At 39.9% G+C, this 22,625-nt stretch overlaps 1 protein-coding gene across 3 annotated transcripts; it reads left to right on the top strand.

Annotated features, from left to right (window-relative positions):
- The first annotated feature begins 382 nt into the window (after nt 1-382).
- Nucleotides 383-22,465, top strand: STAMBPL1 (STAM binding protein like 1). Of its 3 annotated transcripts, none has more exons than XM_066323879.1 (11): nt 383-622; nt 11,423-11,617; nt 12,516-12,733; nt 14,208-14,283; nt 15,726-15,821; nt 16,447-16,801; nt 17,421-17,503; nt 18,441-18,578; nt 19,215-19,327; nt 20,834-20,933; nt 21,840-22,465. In XM_066323879.1, the coding sequence occupies exons 2-11, from the start codon at nt 11,534-11,536 to the stop codon at nt 21,894-21,896; spliced, it is 1,320 nt and encodes a 439-aa protein (XP_066179976.1). In that variant the 5' UTR covers nt 383-622; nt 11,423-11,533; the 3' UTR covers nt 21,897-22,465. The 3 variants fall into 3 exon arrangements, with proteins under 3 accessions (XP_066179976.1, XP_066179975.1, XP_066179974.1); XM_066323878.1 differs by having other exon boundaries at nt 11,456-11,617; nt 17,421-17,545; nt 21,840-22,464; XM_066323877.1 differs by having other exon boundaries at nt 17,421-17,545; nt 21,840-22,464.
- Nucleotides 22,466-22,625: the final 160 nt, after the last annotated feature.

Raw genomic sequence — 22,625 nt, 5'->3', positions numbered from 1 at the left:
CACACCTTCAGATTAACTTTGGTCCATTTCCTCCTTACACACAGCTTCTTGCGCAACGGTGCTGACACTGTTTCCCCTCAGTCAGCCCTTCCCAGAGTTCAGGAGAATCCAGGTGAGGGGTGCATACCCCCCGGTACCCAAGCAGATAAGGACTGACTTAACGATGGCCGGGCTGACACCGGCCCCGTGGGAAATGCGGAGGGGACACATCCCAGGCGTGCTGCAGCCCGCAGCACTCAGGCTCGGCACCTCCCGCTGCCGCTCGTCCCTCGGCAGCCGCGGGGCTGCGGCGGCCGGAGCCCGCAGCGCAGAGCGGGACGCGGCCACGCCGCTCGCCCGGCGCGGCGCAGGCTCCTCCCTTCGCCCCGCACCGTGACACGGCCCGGCTGCGGCGGCGCAGGGCGCTCGGTCCCCGCCGCCACCTGCCCGCCCGGGGCCGCTCCCGCGCAGGGCGCCCGGGGCTCCGCGTCCCGGCGGGGCCAGGCGAGGCGGGAGGAGGAGGAGGAGGAAGAGAAAGAGCAGCAAGAGGAGGCCCGGGCCGCCCCGGCGCTCCTGCCTCCCCCCGCCCCGCGCTTTGTCCACGGCAGCGGCCGCGCCGCCGCTCGCACGGATGCGAGACCCGGTAAGCGGCATCGCCCTTCCCGCTGCGGGCAGTGCGCGGCGCGGAGCCGGCGAGGCGCTGCCTCCCGCCTCCATCCCGCTGCTCTGCGCCAGCAGCCCCCGCGGGCAGAGCGAGAAGGGGCTGGGACCCCTTCCGGCGCCGGTACCGGCCCCATCCGCCCCTCGGCCCGGCGCCCCGTGCCCGCCCCGCTGTCAGGTGCGGCGACCCGCCGAGGCCTCTCGGAAACAGCGCTCCTCCGGGCAGGGCGGGACTCCGGGCGGGAGCGGCGGGGCCGGGAGCGGCTGGCGGGGCGTGCGAGCGGCGGGAGCGGTGCGGTGGCACCGGGGGCAGTGCCGTGGCACCGGGGCTCGGGGCTGAGCGGAGCGGAGCGGCGGGCAGCGAGCCCGGCCGGCTGAACCTGCTGACTCCACTGCGTCCTCGCAAAGAGGTGGTGGCAGTCTGGTGGGAGGGGAGTCCGGAATGTTACTGTGTGCTAAAGACAAATCAAACTGATAACAGTGTTCTGGTTTAAAATGATTTCCATATACATGTGAAAGATGACCATTGGAACAGAAAGTGAAAGAATCTAAAACGGTAGAAATTGTGTTCGCTGAGCATCTGTAACTCTCTGATGAGCTTTTTCTGTTCACGTACTGAGTTTTGTACCTGCCTCCTTTTGACCTCTGTGGGATCTCAGGTGTCCTTCTGAAGTGCACTGAGGAATGCGAACTTACTCTTGCACATGCTGCCCTGTTTCAGAAGGATGCCAAAAAGTCTCTTCTGGGGGAATTCCTCTTGGTCTGGAATTATTTGTGTTTGATATGCACATGGTTCTGAATGCTCTGAGAAATCACGGGTAGGAAACCCCCCACCTTCTACTGAGAATGGGAAGTAATGAGATTATGAGACCTTGGAGACACTGAACTTCCCAGGATGTTCATTCCCCAGGTTAAGACCAGCTTTGAAAAGTTCTGTCTTCACCGAAGTGAGGTTTCCCCTCGTTGCAGGCTGAAGTGGATTACTGTCCAAAACTGTAGTTAGCATATATTGACGACTTGTCTTAGACAACCAAGGCCTAGAAATTAGGATAAATACCCAGAACTTCCCTGAATATTCCCAGGAGAATGGAGCCCAGGTTTGTTGTGGGTGCTGCTCAGGCAATGTACTCTGAAATATACTCTGAAGCAGACGAGGTTTCTCATATACTAAATGCATTACAGCTGGTATATTGCATGTCTAAGTGCTAAATGTTTGGATAACTAAACCAAAGGCCAGTGTCGACAAGTCTAGAATTTCATAGATCACAGGATACTGTAGGAATGCAGGAAGCATTCATCCCAGATTCTGTATAATTCTGTAGGTACCAATTTCATATTTGGGGGTCTGTGTGTGTGTGTGCGTTTACAGTATTTTAAATGGCTGTAAGAGCAGGAGGTTATTTTGTAGCGTTATGTTTAAAAATTGTCTTGATCAATCCTGCAGTCATTTGTATTACTTGATACCGCCTGCTCTGCAGACATTGTGAAGGCATTTCTCATGTGGTTTTCTTTATGTGCATAAAACATGCTCAAGGTTAGGCCTTCAGGCTTTTCCTGGAAGTTAATCACCAAGATCAGAAAGAGTGTAGCTCAAGGTGAGGGATGTTGTAAATTCTTCAGCTGCTAAGGGAATGGCAAGGTGACTTGTGCATGAAGGCACCATATAAAATTAAGTATTTGGTCTCTGTTTGCTGGACATGTCTGAATAATGGGGTTTTTTCTGGTTTTATCAGACTACTCGAATTTTATTTCTGCTCCAAAGGTTGCACTTCCAATTTGTTCTGAAAATTAGTTTGCTGCCATGTAAAGGACATCTATGTCTCTACAATTTTAATAAAATTAGAACATTTAGATTGTCATGCCAGGAAGCATATTTTCTGGTCATGCTTTCTATTATAAATAGGAGTATTAGTCCATTAAAGAAAATTATCTTGCTTGTGCAGTTCCTGAACGATCCGTGTGCAGTGGCTTAGTACTGTTGATCCGAAGAAACTCCTATTATAAAAATCCAGCCTTGTCAATCTTGCCTGGCTGCTGATGCCTCTCAGTACTGCTGTGAGTCAGGCAGCTCCTCAGACACAACCCGTTGCCTACCACTTCCTACTGGCAGCTCTGGATGAGTCACAGCTCAGCACACAACATACGGAATTGCGTTATGGAAGCTGTGGGCTCTCCACATAATCAACGTAGGAAGTATCTTCCTCTTTTAGCATCTCTGAGCCACTGTCAAAAATCCTCCAGAGTCATCTATTGCTCTATGTTGGTGTAAAAAGCAGCTTGTATAGGCTGCAAAGATCAATGGGTTCATCCTGGGGGGGGAAAACAAATAATTTGAAAGGCTCAAAGATAGACTGTGCAGAGCTTCACTGGGATGAATAGGCTGTTGGCCTGCAAGGGTACAGAATGTTAACCAGAAACCATCGTGCTCAGCTTTGATATTCTGGACAATTCAGCTGACTGTCAAGCAGCCCTGTGAGCTGACTGTGTTGCAGCCAGTGCTGCTATAAAACATGTGCTTACATTGTCAATCTTAGTAACTTAAGTGAGAGAAATTGAATATTGTAACTGTCCAAGTAGAACAAGCAGTCTAAATCTCACAGAATTCTTCTCATAGAGCCAGACATTCCTCGTGTTTTTGTTTTGTTTTTTTCTCATAGCCTGTTACATCCTGAATCATCTGGACTAGGGAAGGAGGGCAAAGACTTCCTTATGAAATCAATGAACTGTGTTATTTTAATATAAACATTGTACTACAGAAACATGTCAGATTAAATGCTAGATATCCATACTGGTTGATCACACTTCATCCTGTAGGTAATCTCACTACCCATTTCTTACCTGACCTTTCCTTACTTAACCATTTGTGTACAAAAGAGTCAGAACCCTTTGAACTCATGATGCCTCAAATTATTTCTTCTGGATTTGAGGGGAAAAAAAAAAAAAAAAAAGCTTCATTCTTTATAGGAATTTTAATGGTCTTCAAATAAACTGTGAATTTGTATGTCAGAAATGCCAAATAAATTTATCTCTCCTTTATTTTGTCCCCTATATTTTGTGCTGTACAAAGTAAGACAGCATAAGAATTTGTCGTCAGATAGAAACAGAAATTAATTGTTGCAACCAGTTACTCACTCAATTTACAAAGTGTCCTTATTAGATGCTACCGAGTCTGAAAGTGTTCTAAAATTAGGTAGGATATATTTTGCCAGAAAAATCATTGCATTTTATAGGAAGAACCAAAAGATTCTTAACCCCTCTAGCCTACTGGCACCTTGCCCCTGAGAGAAATAGGAATACAGACAGAAAAAAAAAAATCTGTGTAACCTAAGGCTTTGCAAGGAATCACGGTTTCTTTGTTTCTCAGAAGTCTATGACGATGCAGACCTTTGTGCTGATTTTAACCTCTCATTTGTTTCCCTTAGCAACATAGCTTCTTGTCTTCATGGTAGAAGTTAGTTTTGTCAATGATGTCATGGATTGCAAGTATCTCCTTTTTTCTCAGTATTTCAGTTGAATCATCAAAGAACAAATTGTATGAAAACAGCTCTTTCTTGTACTTCTGTCCTCTTCTGGGTTACTGTGACCTGGTGCAATTTTCTTGGGGGATTGTTGTGGATTTCCCAAAGGAAGGAAACGGCACTGTTTTTCTACACCATGTCTAGAACATCATTTAAGTGGGTCACTGGAAAGACGCTGTTCTGTGTTGCATAAGTATATTTCACTGACTGCCTAAGAAAGCTTCTGCTTGTAATCCAAGACATTCTACCATAGTTGATATTTATCCATTATGTTAAAAATGCTTTTTTTCTGAAACTGAATGGTATCGCTAAAGAAAGGAGGGGGAAGGAGGGATTGTATTTTGTTTGAACACAGGAATCCACAAGAGAAAGAACTGTCAGTTCAAATGTTCAATATTTCCAGTCCATTATTCAGGACGTTCTCTTAAAAGTCACTAATATCTTTGTAGGCAGAGCATAATAGTAAATCTGGTAGTGAGCCATCATCTGCATGTACAGCTCAAGCATAGACTTCTGTTACAGTAGCACAACCATACTGAATGTTGATTTCAAAACAGTCTGCATAAAAATGAATGAGAAAATAGTTTACAGTGAGAGGTCTCCTCTGTGCTTTGAAGCAATAGGAGAGAGAAATTTGTAGGTTCTGCATTCACATACTCTGTAGGGAGCAAAAGTCAGGTTCTTGCACATGCCGGGTTGGACATTTATCTGCATATTGTAGTGGTTTATCAGAGTCTTAGCACACCCAATAGCAATCTAATTTTATTAATGTAGCTTTTTGTGCAGTAATGTTTGTATCTGTGCCAAGAGGAATGCTGTCCTTAGAAAACAGGTACTGAATGATATTCAAGTAACTAAGCTGACTAACTGCAGAAGTCCAAATATTTACAGAACAACTGTAACAGTTTTCAGACAATTATTCAAACTTCATTTTGAAGTGGGAAAACAGACCCTTGTGTCACCCATTCTTTTTTCAGATGAAAATAAAGCTCAATTTTTTGATGCAAGCTACAGGTACCTTGTGATGCAAGGTACACCGAGTGACCTAAGCATGTAAGCAAGGCTTGAGTTTGGCAGCCCTGTGCATGGAGGGTCTTCTCTGCCCATGACTTCTCCCTCTCAGCACCTGAGCAGGTGAAGGTGCTACTGTCTATCTGCCTCTGACAGTTTGCAGTCTAGGCAGTGTGCTGGGCCATGGGAGGCACTGGTCCTTCACCAGTGACAAAGAGGAAATATTCTTGACCCACTTCTAGAAGGGATAGTTGCATAGCTCAGCAGCTGCTTCTGGGAGTTAGTGGAGCTTGGGAGGAGATCTTGGAACTGCTGTTTAAAATGGAGCTGTGGAGCTAAGGAGCAGTGTCAAACCTTGAACTGAGATGGGCTTTTCTAGAGCTGAGCTCAGTAGTAGCTGCAAAGAGCAACTTCTCCATTGAAAGGCACAGGATTTTCAGGAACTGCCTCCTCACAGGGATTCCTTTCATTGAAAGGCCATTCTGTTGAGTTTTGTTGTTTGGGTATTTCCTCTGCACAAGAGAATGATCTTACCATGACATTCAGTGCTTTGTTGTTTTTTTTTCCAGAAGAGACAACTTACTATACCAGCTGAATCTCTCACTGTGATGATGAATGCTTGTTACAAAAAGCATGTTGACAGATGAACATGCTGTTTCTTTTTGGAGAAAACCAACAGAAAGCAGTTTGCTATTCAGGCTGGTATTTAGCATATTTATATATCAAACCTAAGTGTGTGTGTATAAACAACTATGTGCTGTGCCAATATATGGCCTGGCATTTCAAAAAGAGCTGAATGAGACAGGTGCCTGTATTTCTAACCTGTTTTTCACCAAATTCACTTGAATATCCACTTCCAAGTACAGAATTTTAAGTATCTGCTTCATGGGTGACTTACTGGCGTGAAGTGGTCCTTTACCTTCATCTGGCAGTCGCTCGTGTGACCCATTTAAAGTTTGCTGAGACAACTTAGTTCCATTATGGGTAATTGAAAGGTGTTATTTGCACTTGCTAATTTGGCTATTTTAATGAGAACTGACCTCCTTATGATTTGAGATGCATCTTTATTCTTGGATTCTGTAATCATCACACTTCCTAGTATAGTAACCTGAAGTATGATTGTGTTAACTTCTCATGGCAATATTAAAGTAAGCTTTGTCTTGCCACGGGATGGCTGCAGAACAGTTCTCCCAAGACCAGTTTCAAAAAGTAGAACTATACCACATTTTAACTTCAATATTAGCAAATATTTCTAGATATACTTTAAGAATCCTGATCCCAACAGAGTGAAGTGAATGATTTTGGTGGGAACCTCATCTAGGCTTTACATTCCACAAATATATCACACAAAAGGATGGGTTTTTCTGGAATAATCAGCTATTAAAAATATTCAGAGACTAAATCATTGCATAGATTACTTTTAACCTAATCTTTGAATGAAGAAAATGCTTTGGAAAATTTTGCCAGTGATCTCTTTAATGAAGATTATTTTTGTACGACCAATAGTCAAAATATTGATAAATGTTGCTGACAGCAGTGAAGTCAGTGTTATGATTAATTCCCTTGATATTTAAAAATGTGTTACAAAGAGGAAACTAATGTTTCAAAGTAACTAATGTTACAAAGTGGAAACTATATATTTAACTAATATTTATTGAAGTTACTCTGTTACTTGTTTAAAAAATACCAAAAGCTTATTAATGCTTTTAAAACCTCTTCTGAAGAACTGAAGAGGGAAAAGCAGCCTCCAGATGATGACAAGGAGTTGAAATTCGATGCTTGTGCTCTGCAGTCAGTTTTTGGGAGGTCCTGACACTCCGAGCTCCTCTTGGTGTCCTCTCCGGAGAGGTGGAGCAGCACAGCTCCCACGGAGGTGCCGCAGTCCCTGTGTGCATCCTTGGGCACAGCCTGCTCCTGCTTGGTGTCCCTGGTTGGCTGGGACAGTCACCTCCCAGAGCCAGGTGGTACCAGGGAGGGACATTTCAGCCTGTCCCAGCAAGGCACGGAGTCAGTCCCCGTGTGCCCGGGCTGTGCTGGGGGCATTGCAAACGCCAGCTCTGGAGCTCCACAGCCCCGCTGTGCAGCCCCGTGGGTCTGCCCTCACCACCCCACCCCTGAAACGTGGAAAGGCAGCAGGGCCAGGCCAGTGGGGGGCTGAGCACAGCCAGGGTGCCTCGTTTGTCCACATGCAGCCAGCCCGGGAACTGTGTGAAGTGCCGGTGTGCAGCGAACCGTGAGGGCGTGGGAGAGTTTGTGGTGAATTGCGATGTTGCAGCTCTCAGAAGGGGCTGTTTGTGCGTGCATTGCCCAGATCTTCTCACACCACCTCTGTCTCGTGAGCCTGCTCCTGAGGTACTTGGTGTGCTTATTCTGTCTTCACATTCTACTCTTGGCGTAGGCTTTCACTCAAAATTGCTCTCTGCTTTTCATTTCCCTGGTTCTTGGTACCATGCTTGTTAGCCTGAACAGGAAGAACGACTTTCAGTGTCATTTAAAATGCTGATTTTCTCAGTTTGCTCTATGTCCTGTGGCTGAAGGGCTTTGCTTTAATAAATCTGGATTTTTCAAGTATTAATACATACAATAATAAGATGGCACATATAGGAAAACATATGCTTGTTGAGGAGGAAATGGGATTTGGTGAGAAGTGCTATTCCTGATGAAATCAATAAAAGTTTCTTAACCATTAAATAGATGTTAGGTTATTGTGTTCTGGTAAGGACTATCAGAAAACTCATAATTAGAAAAAAACTTAATTTGAATGCTAAATATCCTGGCATGTCTCCTCAAACAAAGATTACCTGAGTCCATCTAAGTTAACTGTGATGCCTGAAATAGTAAAGTAGAAAAATACATCATTACTTTTAGAATTTTGAGTGCTTTTGAGTCTAATAGAGTAAAACAGCTCCAAGCTAGCATTGATATTTATCCCCTGTGGTTCAGGTTGCAGTGTAGTTCGCTGTATTAGCATAAGTATTTTGTTTATTTCAGTATAATTAGTTTCAGCTATACAGAGAGATTTGGTATTTGAATTTATCTTTACTCTTGTGAAGTGAAACATAAGTTTATTTCCAGAGAACAGTCACTTGCCAGAACTGGGCAATTTTTGTGGGCACTATGGATGTTCTTAGGGTGCTCTTTCAAAACCAGCTCATATCAATCTAGGACGGCACTGCCTCGGGAAGTGAGAATTCTGTCTGCTTTGCTGCCTTCATGGTTCTGCCTGCTCCTTTGCATTTTGGTTTTGAGAAGGAAGTAAAAGTCCATTTGATTTGAATTTGAATCAGCCACAGCTTGCCTTGAAGTCAGTGAGGCAACAAAGTGAGAGTAGAAAGAAGGAGGGTGAGGAGCCCCTTGGCGATGTTGTGCCCTTCGACCAGCTGAAGGTGACTGTGAAGCTGTGCCACGAGGGACATTATGCACAGAGGCATTCCAGGCAGCTGGCAGACATGCCTCTGGTGGTGTTTTTAGTAAAGCTTAACTCTCTGCATCTTAATCACTCATAATTCTGCCAGTGTGCCCACGTGTTAAGGATAATATATTGGAGTGCAGTCATAAGTCAACCCACATTCTTTATAGGTTTTCTTTTTTCTTAAGTTACACTGTCACCTGTTATTACAGGTGAATATATTTGAATCTTGTATGACATTTTTGTAAAAGGGATACAAATTCGGCTTAGCATTTCTTCTTTATTTACAGTGTCTCATTTAGTGTTCCTGAAACTAAATTTAAAAAGCAAGTTTCTTCTTTTATTTCTTCTGCTAAGCTCTTGCACTGTGACATGTGTTATGTTTTTTGCAGAGCTACTTCATCCTTTCCAGGCTCTGACACAATTTTGAGGAAGTGTGAGTTTCTGCTATTACCAGATGTCTTCTCTTTAAAATACCTGGTATTACACTTTTAAAAAATTGTTATAGCTAATGCTTCTTTAGGTTAAAAGTTCACTGAATTATGTTTATGACTTTAATATTCTTAGAGCCAGTCAAGTTGAGAAATATTTTCAAGTTGAGGGTTCCATGATGTCTTCCTGTGGCATTTCCAGAGAGATTTTGACTGGGGAACACCATAGGCTTCTTTAACAAAGGCCTCTTTGGGAGTACTGGCTCCAAAAAACAAACCAAACCCCTAATTAGTGGCTCTTGTGTTTGCACTTGCTGCACTAACTTTTTTGCACTTGCCCACCAGCTAGATCGAAAGGTCTCCAAGGAGTGGTAACAGCTGAAAGAAGCATTTGATCCATATTCCATGTCTTCAGTGGGAAGCATCCCACAGGCATTGTCCTAAATGTCCATTTCCTCTCTAGGCTTTGCAGAAGGACTGTTAGGGGAGAAAGCCTTGAAAAGCAGAATGAAAAAGTACTACAGAAAAGCTTTCTTGCCAGAAGCTGCTTAATGAAAGAAGAAATTGGAGAGAAAGACATTTCTGCACCTTTACTTTTGAACTTTTTTTTTAATATGCATGAGTGACTAGAACATTTTGCAGTTTGTTATACTTGGATGCATACTTTAGACCAAATCCATTCTTCCATTTAAGTATTTTAGCTGTCCCAGATGCTTCTAGAAGAAATAAAATAAAAAAATTTACAACTGATGGATAAGTGAATGGGTAAACATTTATAAAATATATGCCTTTTAGGTCCTTTTTGTTTGGTTGTTTGGTTTGGTTTTTGTTCCTGAGTTCCACAAAGCATACGAATGCAGAGTCTCTCACTGAAAATTTTATTTCTGCTTAGAATCTGGGCTGTAGGGCCAAACACAAACTGGGCACTGGCCAAGTTTTTTGCTCTCTCTTTTCACAGCCTTCCACATCTACAGTCCATCAGTGAAGGAGGGTTTCAGCCACAAAGCAGAATGTTTCTTGGAGTAGGCTAAAGCAAAAATATTTCATTATCCTTGTCCCATGGGGCCTTTCTCCAATTTTTGAATAGGCAATGAATAGGCTCTCCTGCCAAGCTGATCATGTACAGCAGAGCTCCATGTACATTAAATTAAATTGTTTAGAGAACTGTTTTTATTAATAGTTTAGAGAACTATTTTTATTAACTGTTTTTATTAGAGAACTGTTTTTATTTTATTTATTTTTTTATATGGGTTAATTTTTATTAATGCATAACTAAGGTTTGGTTTTTTTTCTCATATATAAACCTTACCTTTTTTTTTTTTTTTTTTTTTTTTTTTACAAATTGTGCAAGCAATTTGAAATACCTTAATTGGCAAAAATTCTTGAAATTGAATTGCACTAATAGTTAAAATTAAGGACTTATCTAATAGATAGTACTGCTTTTTGGAAGAAAAATTAGGAAGACACAAACACAAAAATCAATACTTGAGAAATATAGCCATCTAAAAACACATTGGGGTTGTTTTCTTTAACTCAGAGTCCTCTGGCCTCTAGAGAGAGGTGTGCTGAGAAAATATCTTTGCTGAACCTACTCTATGCTTTTACAAAACCATAAGCATGTTTATTGCAACTTATGAAGGGCCTTGGACATGCAGGATCAAATCTGAGCACACCAAAGTGAAAAAACACATTAGAAACTCAAATTACATAGGAAACGTGAAAATTAGGTATTTCATTTCTCTCTCAGAGTTGAGTTTTCTGGTTTTGGTTTAGTTCCTTTTTTTTTTTTTTTTTAGCTACGACAACCTCACAACATCTACATTTTTCTCTTTACTTGTTCAAAGCTGTGCAAGGAGGAATTTTTTATCAGTTGACTCATCAGAGTTCATTGTATTTTGAGTGTTAAGATCAGCAAGCTGTGCAGGTGGAACACATGGTGTTTGAAGTATATTTTTCTGCTTTATATTACTGATACAAAATTGGGTGTAAAATTTTATTTCTTATTGTAGGCTTAGCAGAAAATAAAGATACCGAATTCATACTTCCTATAAAATGTTTGTCAAAACAAATGCTCAAGGAAGCACAAATTCTGTGATTAGTCCTCAAACTTCCATGTTTTTCACCAAATACTTGAAAGTTAGAAGTTTTATAAGTTGCTATAAAAATTCTAAAAATAATTTTTTGTTCAAATCCAGTGCTCAAATCCACTGAAATATCCTTAGTACAGGTCAACTAATCCACAACTGCACTGTAAGCCCTTATGCATTCCCAATTTAAATTCTAGAGACCTGGTAAGTTTTAAATTATTATTAAATGTGTAAGTACTGTGCCACCAAAGTTGTGAGTGGGTGCTGGTATGCAAAGTTACGTGACATTTGAATATATTTCTAATCGGAATGACTTATTTTTTCCAGCACTCAACCACAATCAACATATCTGTATTCCAGTTTCCCTTGGGCTATTAAACGCTGAGACGTCTGGTGGCAAATACTGAGCTCAGGATTGATACTGCCCTTTTCAGTCAGATGGAGACTTTGGAGGAAAAGAGCAATCTCCTTGCTTTTCAGGCAGACAACAATATGGAGCAACCATTCACTGTCAGCTCATTGGTATGTATTGCAAAGGAATGCTTCAGTGGCTGAGCAACTTCCCTTTCAATTAGGAAAAATTCCAAGAGAGCTGTTCAGCAGTGGTGGCTCCCAGCTCCATGAGTCTCGTCCTGCATGCTGCCATGTTCCTCCCATGTTCTGCCTGACAGTTTTGCTGGAATTTATTGTATTTCTGAGATTTGTGGGGCCTCAGCAATCGGGTTTTTAAGAAGTTGAAATGAGAATTTTGAATGGAAAGAGTAAAAAATTTCATCAAAGTAAGGGGAAACAATTTGCAGTAGTCATTTATTTATTTATTTATTTATTTATTTATTAGCAAACAGGTAATGACCATAATAAGCAGCTATGTTTTTTCTTCAGTAATTAGTTCTAACTTCTTAGTCTTTAACTGCTTCATTTAAAACTGGAAATGAAGATTTGAAATTAACAGTTGACTGACTGGAGGAGCTTATTGCTCTTTGTTTCCTGAACTATTTCTAGCAGTAAAATGCTATACATCATGTAATAGGAGTCTGAGTATTCACAACATTCATCAAATTATTTCAGTAACTTAAGACAGAACCTTGTAGAATTCATGTGTGGAGGCTTTAAAGAGGACACACTTTATATTGCCTTTGGTAACTTCTACACCAATTTATTTTTTTTCCTACAAGTATTTTCCTAATTTTATCCTTTTTTTGTTGTTTTCAGAGGGAATAAGATCACTTTTCTTTTTGATCACAATTTACTTGCAATTGAGAAATATGCTGTAGTGTTTCAACTGTGGCTAGAGGTGGGGAAACCAATGCCTATTTTCAGAAAAAATTAGCTGAAGATTTCCCTTGAGCTGCTTGACTGAGATCACTTACTGAAAGTGAAACGGAATATTCTCTTTGCTAACCAGCCTGTTCTTTCTCAGAAAAAGCTCGTGGCTATTCCTGACCACACAGACATCTCTGTGAGCCCAGAGGAGAGGGTCCGTGCCTTAAGCAAGCTTGGCAGTAACATCACAATCAATGAGGACATCACTCCACGGCGCTACTTCCGATCCGGGGTGGAGATGGAGCGGATGGCCTCGGTGTACATGGAGGAGGGAAACCTGGAAAATGCTTTTGTGTTTTATAACAAGTTCATAACGTAAGGAACCTGTTGTAGCCATTACAGGTTATAATGCTGAGTGAGCTGAAATGGAAAGCTGCACTGAGAACCCTTTTAGATGAGGAGAAATTTGTTTAATGTGTTCTTGCAGAACAGCTTTGCTCTCTAGAGACCTTTTACACTGAGCATGGGCTTTGTTAAAACTTCCTCTCACCTTTTTCATACAGTTGTTCTATCCATGTGTGAGCTGCCAGGCATGAATTCACCTAAAAAACAGAGGTTTGGGTTTACTCTGCCAGGCCATACCATGAGCACTTTTGCCCCAGGATTATTCTTTGTATGTCAGCATGTTGGTTAAATACTATTTTTGACTTTAAAAGTAATGCTTAAATAAGATTTCTGAGCCTTTAGTAGTTGTGTCCTATGAGCATCTGCTGATCTTAAGGATGGTACTATTTCACAACACTTAAAAAGCAAGAGAAAGATGTTTTCTTGTTTCCTTTCTACTTTTTTCTTTTTTCTTCCCCAAGAAGATTAAGTATAATTTATTGTTTCTTACATGAATAAATGCAAAATCTACAAGATATGTTCATTGCATGATTATTCTCCTCACCACAAAAGAGCAAATCTGGCCAGCTTTCATTACAACTCTTAAAGTAGACAGCTGAAAAATATATCACTGACGGATTTAAACTTTTAACCTAGCTAGTTTTGCTGTAGGATTGATTGGTTTGTTTTATTACTTCTGGAATGTTGGGGTTTTTTTAATATGCATATTTTAAAATTTTTATAAAGGAGACATCCTTCCTCCCTCCTTATTTTCATAATTCTCTAAAAATTAGACCAAACCTTTCTTAGCCCACCCGTTTTTTAAATGTATCTATCTCTATAAAACAAGGGTCTGGAGGTGAATATTTTGCAAATTGCTGAAAGAATGATAGCAGCTGCACATTACAAACTCTTTGCAGATGAGTGTTTCCATAATTTATCTGTTGGGTAGGTTAATAATTCTGCAGTTAGCTGAATTGAGTTTACTCTGCCAGTAAATTAATTTTTACCAGCTAATTTTTACCAGCTTGGTCTGGTAAAAATATCTGCTTTAATGATAGTCAGTGCTGCATTCTTGTCTTCCATTGAGGAGTCAGAATTTTGGCTAGAAACAGACAAAGAGAGTAGAAGTAAGATTTATTACCACTGACTAGAATGGAGGGTGTTTTTGAGGGATATTTTTAGATGCTGGCTGCTAGTCAGCCCCTTTTTTTTTAACCTAACCCAGTGCTAATGAAAACAAAAATAGATCAGATGTGGAAAATAATCTCCTGTCCTTATTCTGTGTGTCCCATACAGGTCCATACCGTAATGTGTTAGTTTAAACATGTATGTAAAACCCTGGTCCAAGTCATCTGGAATTCAGTGTTTAGTAGTTATATGAAACTTATTTTTCTGCCAACATGAAAGCTATTTTGGATGTTCCTCTGACTACTAAGGCAAACATGTGTGTTTAATATTCTAGGTTGTTTGTAGAAAAGCTGCCCAGTCACCGAGACTATCACCAATGTGCAGTACCAGAAAAACAAGATATTATTAAGGTAGGGTAATGGTTTCCTGGTCTTCACAAAATATTTTGCTCAGAACCTCTTCATTTTTCCCAGCACACATAGGCCATAGCTTCCTTTTCCCCAGAGCACTCATAGCCCATAGCAGCCATTGCAGCTTCAATTTCTGATACTTTTCTCTGCTACTCATACATGTTTTATTTTGGAAATTAAATTATTGATCTAAAAGGTGAATGAGAATGGTCTCTGAGTAAGTTGGTAGGCTGTTGGGAGCTCAGGTACATCTATTTCTGAACGTTTACATATTAAAAATGCAGATGTTAACAGTCCTTCTTTTGATTCTGGTCCCAGTTATGTGAATGGATAATGGTCCAAACCAATTATTGCAAACAGAAGGAGAAATGTGTGGCATTACTGATGTCTCTGCAGTATTTGCTTACTTCCCTAAATAAAGTAATTTTTTTTCTTTCTTTATTACCAAATATGTATTTACTTAGTTTTTACTAGATTTCTTTCCCTTCACATCCATACAAAATAGTTTTACTTTTGTCTTTTTCTCCTCTAGAAAATAAATCCTAAATAAATTTTAAGTATAGCCTGAAACTGAACTTAAAACAGCTGGACTTGCCCAGTGAGAATTGATAGAAGGACCATGAGTGTCTCTTGCTCCATGCTCCCATATTTCTTTGCTTTCTCTACTGTTTAACTGAATGTTTTACTCAAAACCAAAACACTTCATGCCAAAGTTCTAACTGGGGACAACATCCCTACTAAGAAAGAGCATCCGACATTGCCTTCTCCTATGGCACTCAGTAGGATCAGGCACATGGTCTCTTTCCCTCCCTTGCCTAAAACTTCTGAATTATTTTGTAGTAGCTTTCACATGAGCAGAAAGCATGAGTATTGGTTTTGTTTTATAAGAAATGATGTTTTGCCAGGTCTGTGACAGAAAGCTACAGGTATAACTACCTCTTCAAAATAACTTTTTTTTTATTCACAATTTGGAAATGGGCATATTCAGAGTTATTTCTGACTGGGAAGTTCTAGAGAAGAACACAATGATCCTACGTGAAACTCTCTAACTTTGCCTTAGCATTCTTAATGAATTATACCTACAATAAAAACATTAGTGATCACACACCAAGATCGTTGTTTGATCACTGTTGATCAAACAAGACAGAGATAACAGACTCCTAGTAAAAGGACTAATCTTTCCTTGAGATAAGAGGTAGCCACCTCACATGTTTTACTAATATAAATCAATATGTTTATTGAAATAATGTATTATAGAAGTTTCATAAACTGATGATTTCATGTGTATTTCCTCTTGCTTTTTTCCCTGTGAGAAGAGCAGGTTGCTTTTCTGTTTTGTATTTTTTAAAAATCTGTGTTACAGCTGAGTTTGTTTTCCAGGTGGCTCTTTTAAAAAGTGAAAAGTAAACTTACCTATCTTTTTCCCCCATCCCACCTCAAAGAAATTGAAGGAGGTTGCATTTCCACGGACAGATGAACTGAAAAGAGATCTTTTAAAAAAATATAACTTAGAATATCAAGAATACATGCAACACAAAGTAAGTTTTATATGAGTATTAAATGTTGACATGAATATTTTTCTGTCATATAAAACTTAAAAATTAGAGCAGTAAAATGCCAGTTTTACAGAACTTAATAATTTCCTGAGCTGCTTAGGAATGAGTTTTCATTTCTTCTTTAGAATCAGCTGGTCATTTAAAAATAAGTAATGCAAGTGTTGTGCCAGGAAATACATTTGCTGCCATATTTACTTAATAATTGTCCACAAAAATCCAAATGGGTTTTTGATATGCTCTGATTCTGCCATATAAAGAAAATTGAATTAATATTTATGTCAATAAGTGGAAAAGGTCCCTTGCCTCCAAATGTGCTCCAATTTGACTTGAGATGGAAGTCACTGAAAACAAGATCTATAGCTTAAAAATTTGTCTTGGAAAAAGCATCTGAGAAACATCTTTTTTGTTCCCTCCATCAATACTAGGTTTTCCATCCTACCTTTGAGGGTATAGTTATATTTTCCAATTCAGTAACCAGGTTCCAAAAGGCTTCATTTTTAATGACAGGATTTTATTGTTTTATTGAACTGTGATATTGCTCCTTTCCTTCCATTTTTTGTAGCATTTTTGGTGTCCTGAGAATGCAACTATGTTGTGTGTGTTTCAGAACAAATGCAAAACTGAATTTCTGAAGAAATTAGAGCACCAAAAGCTGATAGAGGCAGAGAAGAAACGAATCGCACACATGCGGCAACAGCAGCTCGAATCAGAACAGTTTCAATTCTTTGAGGATCAGCTTAAGAAGCAAGAACTAGCTCGAGATCAGAAAATCAAAGAGAGTGTGGTTATGTCTGAACAGATAGATGGAAGTATGCTGTCTTGTATTTCTGTACCAGAGAACAGTTCTTTATCTGCAGCGCTGCTGGAGAAAAAAGAGAGAAGCGGCACCTCTGGCTGTGCTGGACATTCACCACCAGTAGAACGCGTCTTAAAGCCAGCAGCTACTCTAAGTGCTGTTCAGAGTAAGTGCAGGCATTTCTTTTCTCCCCTGTTTTATTTTATCTACCTGCATATGTCTTTATTCACTGTGAGGATGGCCATACTGAAATAACCATAAACAGGTTTGTGCAAACACAGCAGTTCCTTATAGTTTCTCCATTTTAAGAGGGAGCATTGCACAGTTTCACGTTTTCCAGTTGAGTACAAATAGATGGATATAGAGATTGAGATTTAGTGTTCCTGTGAAATGAAGGCTAGACTTGCCATGGACTTCAAGGGAATGGAAACAGAACCTGCATTGATTCCCCTTGGAAAGTCCTGGCCTGGGAGACAGTCCCAGCTCAGTCACCTCAGGGGCAGGCTAGTGCATGCATCTTGTGGGCTGGTGATTTCTATTTAGGTGAAGGGCTTGTGTTGTAGATTTATTCTAATTAGAAGCCTATGATATGGTAAGTAAAAATCTTCCACTTGTAGTAATATAGTATAATATACTGTGCATATCTCCTTATTTTGGGAATCTTCATTGTGTTAGCTGTAAATGCCTTTTTATCTCTCTTTCTCCCTTTTTTTTAATTTTTTTTTTTTTTTTTTTTTTTTTTTTTTTTTTTTTTTTAATTATTATTATTTTTTATTCTTGGTTAGCTCAACTGGCCGAAGCACTCAGAGGTGTCATTTTGCCCAGGGATCTCTGTCACAAATTTCTGCTGCTGGCAGAGGCAAATACAGTAAGAGGAATAGAGACATGTGGAATTCTCTGTGGAAAACTGGTACAGTTTAACCCTCACGTTTGTATGGGGAAGACATATTTGATAGTGCTGTATTATCCTGTGATGTGTTGATCTCAGAGCAAAAGCAGATATAAATGTTAGCCTTCCATGTAATGAACTTCATTTTATAACCTGAGTGGTCACTTCAGCACTGTGGGCTTGTTTTATTGGGGGAACATCTGCTCAAAGTACACAGCTATTGTTATAAAGCCTAGCCAAGTTGTTCAGCATGCTGTACAATACAGGATTTTTCGAGTACTTTCTCTGGCATTCATCTAAGGTAAGTGAGGTTTAGTTACAGGACAATGAAATATAAAGACTGCCAGAATCCACTGGAGTCATCAAATTAATAATGGCATAGCAAAACAGAAATTCCCCCCATCAAACTGTAGAACATCTGATTTTCAGGCTGTTTTTTTTTCCCTTCAGCCTAGATAAAATTAATGTCCTTTGAGAGCAGGGAAAGATGTCATGGCTGATGCTGACACAAAGAATTTTAAAGATGATCCCAAGTGTATTTGAATTGCATGAAGAGAAAGAATAGCAGTATTAATCTTGTTCCAAGTTCCACAGAAAATCATGAGTTTTCTCAAAGCTCTTTTATGTGATTTTAATTGTTTTAAAGGACAGTCTTTTCACACTGATCTCTGAAAACATTTCAATATAACAGTCTTGTGTTATCACTAAAACTACCCTGTATGTTATCATGATAAAATGTTGGGCATATTTTTAAGCACAGTATGTTGGTAAAGCTGCACTGGAATCAGTGGAGCTGGAATCATTGGAGCTGCACTAGTTTGTTTCAGCTGATAGGCTGACATCTTTCTTTTAATTTTGATTCAGCATTTATTCCTTAGTTTGTCTGTTCCACCCTAAGTCAATGTTTGTTTTGCAGACTCATAATGAATTTACTATTACACACGTAATAGTGCCAAAGCAAACTGCGGGACCAGACTACTGTGACATGGAGAACGTGGAAGAATTATTTGGTATTCAGGATCAGTATGACCTCCTCACTTTGGGTTGGATCCATGTACGTATGACTCATAGATCCTAAATTGGCTCTACATACTATGTGGAAAAACAAAAGAAATAAATGAAAGATACGATGGAAGTAATACAAATTTGCTTAATTAATTTAAATTGTAGTTATGTAAATAAGCACTCATGTTTCCCACAGAGAACTCCTTAATGCAATTGGGACATCCTGTTGACACAATAGGGCTGCTTTTGCTGGTGCAACTTTTTTTGATGTTGATTTAGGGGTATTTTGTTACTTTCTAATGCCATAGTCAAAAGTCAGGCAGGGGAGTACTGTGCTGTTTAAATTTTATATTAATTTTTCTCATAGGAATTTTGGAAAATTAAGTAATTTCCATTTGTCTTGTGCTTCTTCTTTCCACCTTTTCCCCCCATGATCAGAAAATTGCTTTTATATCTGGTTGTGAACATGCTTCTGTGAATCTCATCCTGAAAAGCCTTCTTTTCTCCAGCTGGAACGATATAGAACAAAATAGAATCTGGGCTAAGAAGAACTTTAGAAACCAGCCTGGGGAAGTTCTGATACTTTCTGAACTTGTAACAAATTATTTTTCCTTCTTGAACATATGTTGACCTTGATCTGTAAGAAATATTTCATGATGTTGAGTTTTTCCCTTTCTTTTTGTAGACACATCCAACACAAACAGCATTCTTATCCAGTGTTGATCTTCATACTCATTGTTCTTATCAGCTAATGTTGCCAGAGGCCATTGCAATTGTTTGTTCACCAAAGCATAATGAGTAAGTTCTGATTTTTTATGTAATATTTCAGTATTTTTCCCTGCTTCTTGTCATAAAATTTGATCAAATGCAAAGGCTACATGTCAGCTCAGATGAAGGGCATGAACATTGTGTTGTGACTTTGTTTTCTGTAAGTTGCCTAAACTTGCATTTCAGTCAGTCTCTATGCACAGTATTTCTGGCTTCTCTCTCCTCCTCCCTTCATGGATCCAGGTATTAAATTTTATTTTTTATATATTCTGCTCAACAAAGTAATAATTACAGGAGCTATTCTTCCAAAGTACTCATTGCCAATGCCCTACCACAGATCTGTCTTCATTCTGTCTGCTTAAGTATGTGAAGGGAGGTTAGGCTTATTTCTCTAGAATTATCTGAAAATTGCAGTTTGCAAAGTGGGAGGGCAAAAATCACTTTTTTTAATAATAAGGATCTATTTTTGTGTTTCATAAGTTACAAACTCTGTACCTAGAAAAAAACAGAATAGCGCAAATATTAATGTAAAGGTTTGTAATGGAACAGGTTTCCCAGAGACTTGATGACACCCTTGGAGATATGCAAAACCTGCCTGGACATGGTCCTGGCAACCTGCTCAAGGTGATTCTGCCAGAGCAGGGGCATTGGACCAGACAGTCTTCAGAAGTTTTTTCCTATCTCAACAAATTTGTAGTTCTGCTTTGGTGTGCCTGGCATTTCAGGGTCCCAAGGCTAAGTCCATTGTTTAGAGTGTGCAGTTCTTCAGCCTTTCCTTCTGGCTTTCTGCCTCAGCAGATGTGAATCCTGTCCTGGTTGCCTAACTTCCTAAATGGGCCCTTCAGGTAGCAGGGCTGTGAACACAGATTGAGAGGCGAGGGCACAAGCACTAGGCTCTTTAACTCTGAGCATGCCTGCATACCTTTGCAAATTCCTGCTCTGACAAACCTCTTTCAATAATGCTGATACCCTGTAACCAACTCTAACCTGTAACATTTATGTTGCCCTGTAGTTAATAGGTATCAATCTTCTTTACACAAGTATGGCTTTATAATGTTTCATTCAATACCTAAAGAGTTGCAGCAGTGCATTTTCTAATGCTTTGTGGTACGTGATTACCTAAAAGAGTGGGGAGGATGTACTCCTACTAACTATTTACATTGCTGGTTTAAAGGCTGATCTCTTTTAAGTTGCCCTGGGTGAAATGCAATCCAGAATACCTAAGTTTCTGGTTTGCATCTGTTCCTGTGTGAACCAGCTTTATCCCTCAGTGGCCTGACCTGCCTAACAGGAACAGCACCAGTACTATGATCTTTTTTCTCCCCTTCCCCTCATTCATTATCTCTTCCTTTACAGGAGTATAACTCCCCTTGACTTAAAATACCCTTAAAATCCAACTCAGCTGCAGCTCCTGTTTATTGAAGATCATCAGGCACCTTTCTGTTATCCTTTTTTAGCTAGGCAATTTGTATGTGAAACCGTGGACGTGTACTATGGGAGCAGTGTGTAACAGGAGTTTCATGTTCTGCTTTTCAGCACTGGCATCTTCAGACTTACTAATGCTGGCATGCTAGAAGTTTCTGCTTGTAGAAAGAAGGGATTCCATCCACATACAAAGGACCCTAGGTTATTTAATGTAAGTATATAATTCAACACAGTTTTTACTAGTCAAACTCCTGACCATGGTTCTGCTGCAAACAGAAACTTGAGATTAGATTTCTTAATTTTCCCCCTGTTTTACTAATTCATTACCCTTAATTCACTGACCAAGGTAGACTTCAGGAGACTACTTAAGCAGTCATTAGCAGCTAATAAGGTGTGTTACAAGCTGCCATTCAAATGGTGGTTAGCTAGAGGTAGTTCCTCTCAGTCACCACTTTAACCTGCTTTTGGAAGGAGCAAAACCCACATTTTCAAATGGGAGTTAATTGACCTCTTTAGTTTTTAAGGAATGAATCAGTTCATCTCTCCAAAACATCCCAGCTGCTTAAAAGTGCAGCTATAAGTAGGTTAAACCCTATTTCCTTCCTTGCCCTGGCCTCTCTAAACATTTCCCCGTAAGTGCTCTATCTTTTGCTGTTTTAATAGCATAATGGTGTATGTATGACTGCGCAGTACAGCCAGTGAGAACTGTCTTCCAGCTAACACTGACATTTCTGATAAGAGTCTTCACCATTGAATAACTAAGGGTTAGGGTTTTTTCAGTGGGGTTCACTTCAAATACAGAAGCATTGCCTATAACTTAAAATGATCCAATAGAGAAGCCATGCTGGGAGACACTGGAAATTACTGTGTTGTCAGACTCTCTGAATGTCAGCATTAGTCCTCAAAAGAAGGAGGGGGTCGCAGTTTTCTGTTTTGTTCTGTTCTTTCATCATTGAGTGTAGGGATACTGAGAAGGTAGTCCAGCTCTGAAAAAAGCTAAGATTTTTTGTTCTGGGTAGGCTTTTTTCAGTGGTCTTTTACAAACATAGTTCATGGATGGAGCTACTGGGTATTTTTACTGAGATTTCTGAGAGTAATGGGTTGACTTCTTCTGCAGCCATGTACCCATGTGGTTGGGAAAGATATAAAGATAATTGTGCTGGATCTGAGGTGATACGGATGAACGACATCAATGTTACTCTACAAAATGCCAAAACAGAAAAATGGATTCCGGTTTTTTCCTACATTTTCAGAAATTACTTTTATATTTATACATTTTAGATTGAACGGTTTGATATTTATTGCTCTAGCTTGTTTTGGAGTTATTTTGTTGCTCTGTCAAGATGGAGTTCAGTGGCATTAACCCTGATTCTGTAAACAAATCTCACCCATAAAACACAACAATAAAATGAACTTCAAACTACAGTAACTGTGTTGAAAAAAGTAATGTTTCATTTGTCACCTGTTTGCATTAATTGCCTTCTGAGAATTAGATGTTTTTTAGCAGTGGTTGGCTTTTTTGACTTCCAGCTATGCACATCTCTAAGAGCTTCAGTAAATTTAAGTTATATGTAGTAGAGGCAAATCCATCAGTTGTTGTGTCGTGGGGTTTTTTTCATCCTTTTCTCCAGTCCAACTTTTATAGCTCAAGTTTCAGTTATTAGGCAGAAAATACTTAGAAATACCCAAATGCTTTACCTGACAGCTGATCCTCACCCTTTTGGGGCAGTAGGGATGCACCAGAGTCCCTTGGAGAAATGTATCTTCTTCAGCAAGTAGAGACTTCTGCCAGTAGAGACTCTACTGCCAGTAGAGACTTTAAACTGAAAGACTTCTTATCCTGAAAAGGATTCCCTGGATCTATCTAGAGTTAGATAGAAAGATCTAGACAGTGTTAGAAGGA

This window comes from Sylvia atricapilla, chromosome 8 (genome assembly GCF_009819655.1).
Source record: "Sylvia atricapilla isolate bSylAtr1 chromosome 8, bSylAtr1.pri, whole genome shotgun sequence".
Classification (NCBI taxonomy): domain Eukaryota; kingdom Metazoa; phylum Chordata; class Aves; order Passeriformes; family Sylviidae; genus Sylvia; species Sylvia atricapilla.
This window is presented reverse-complemented; position numbering and strand designations above follow the sequence as displayed.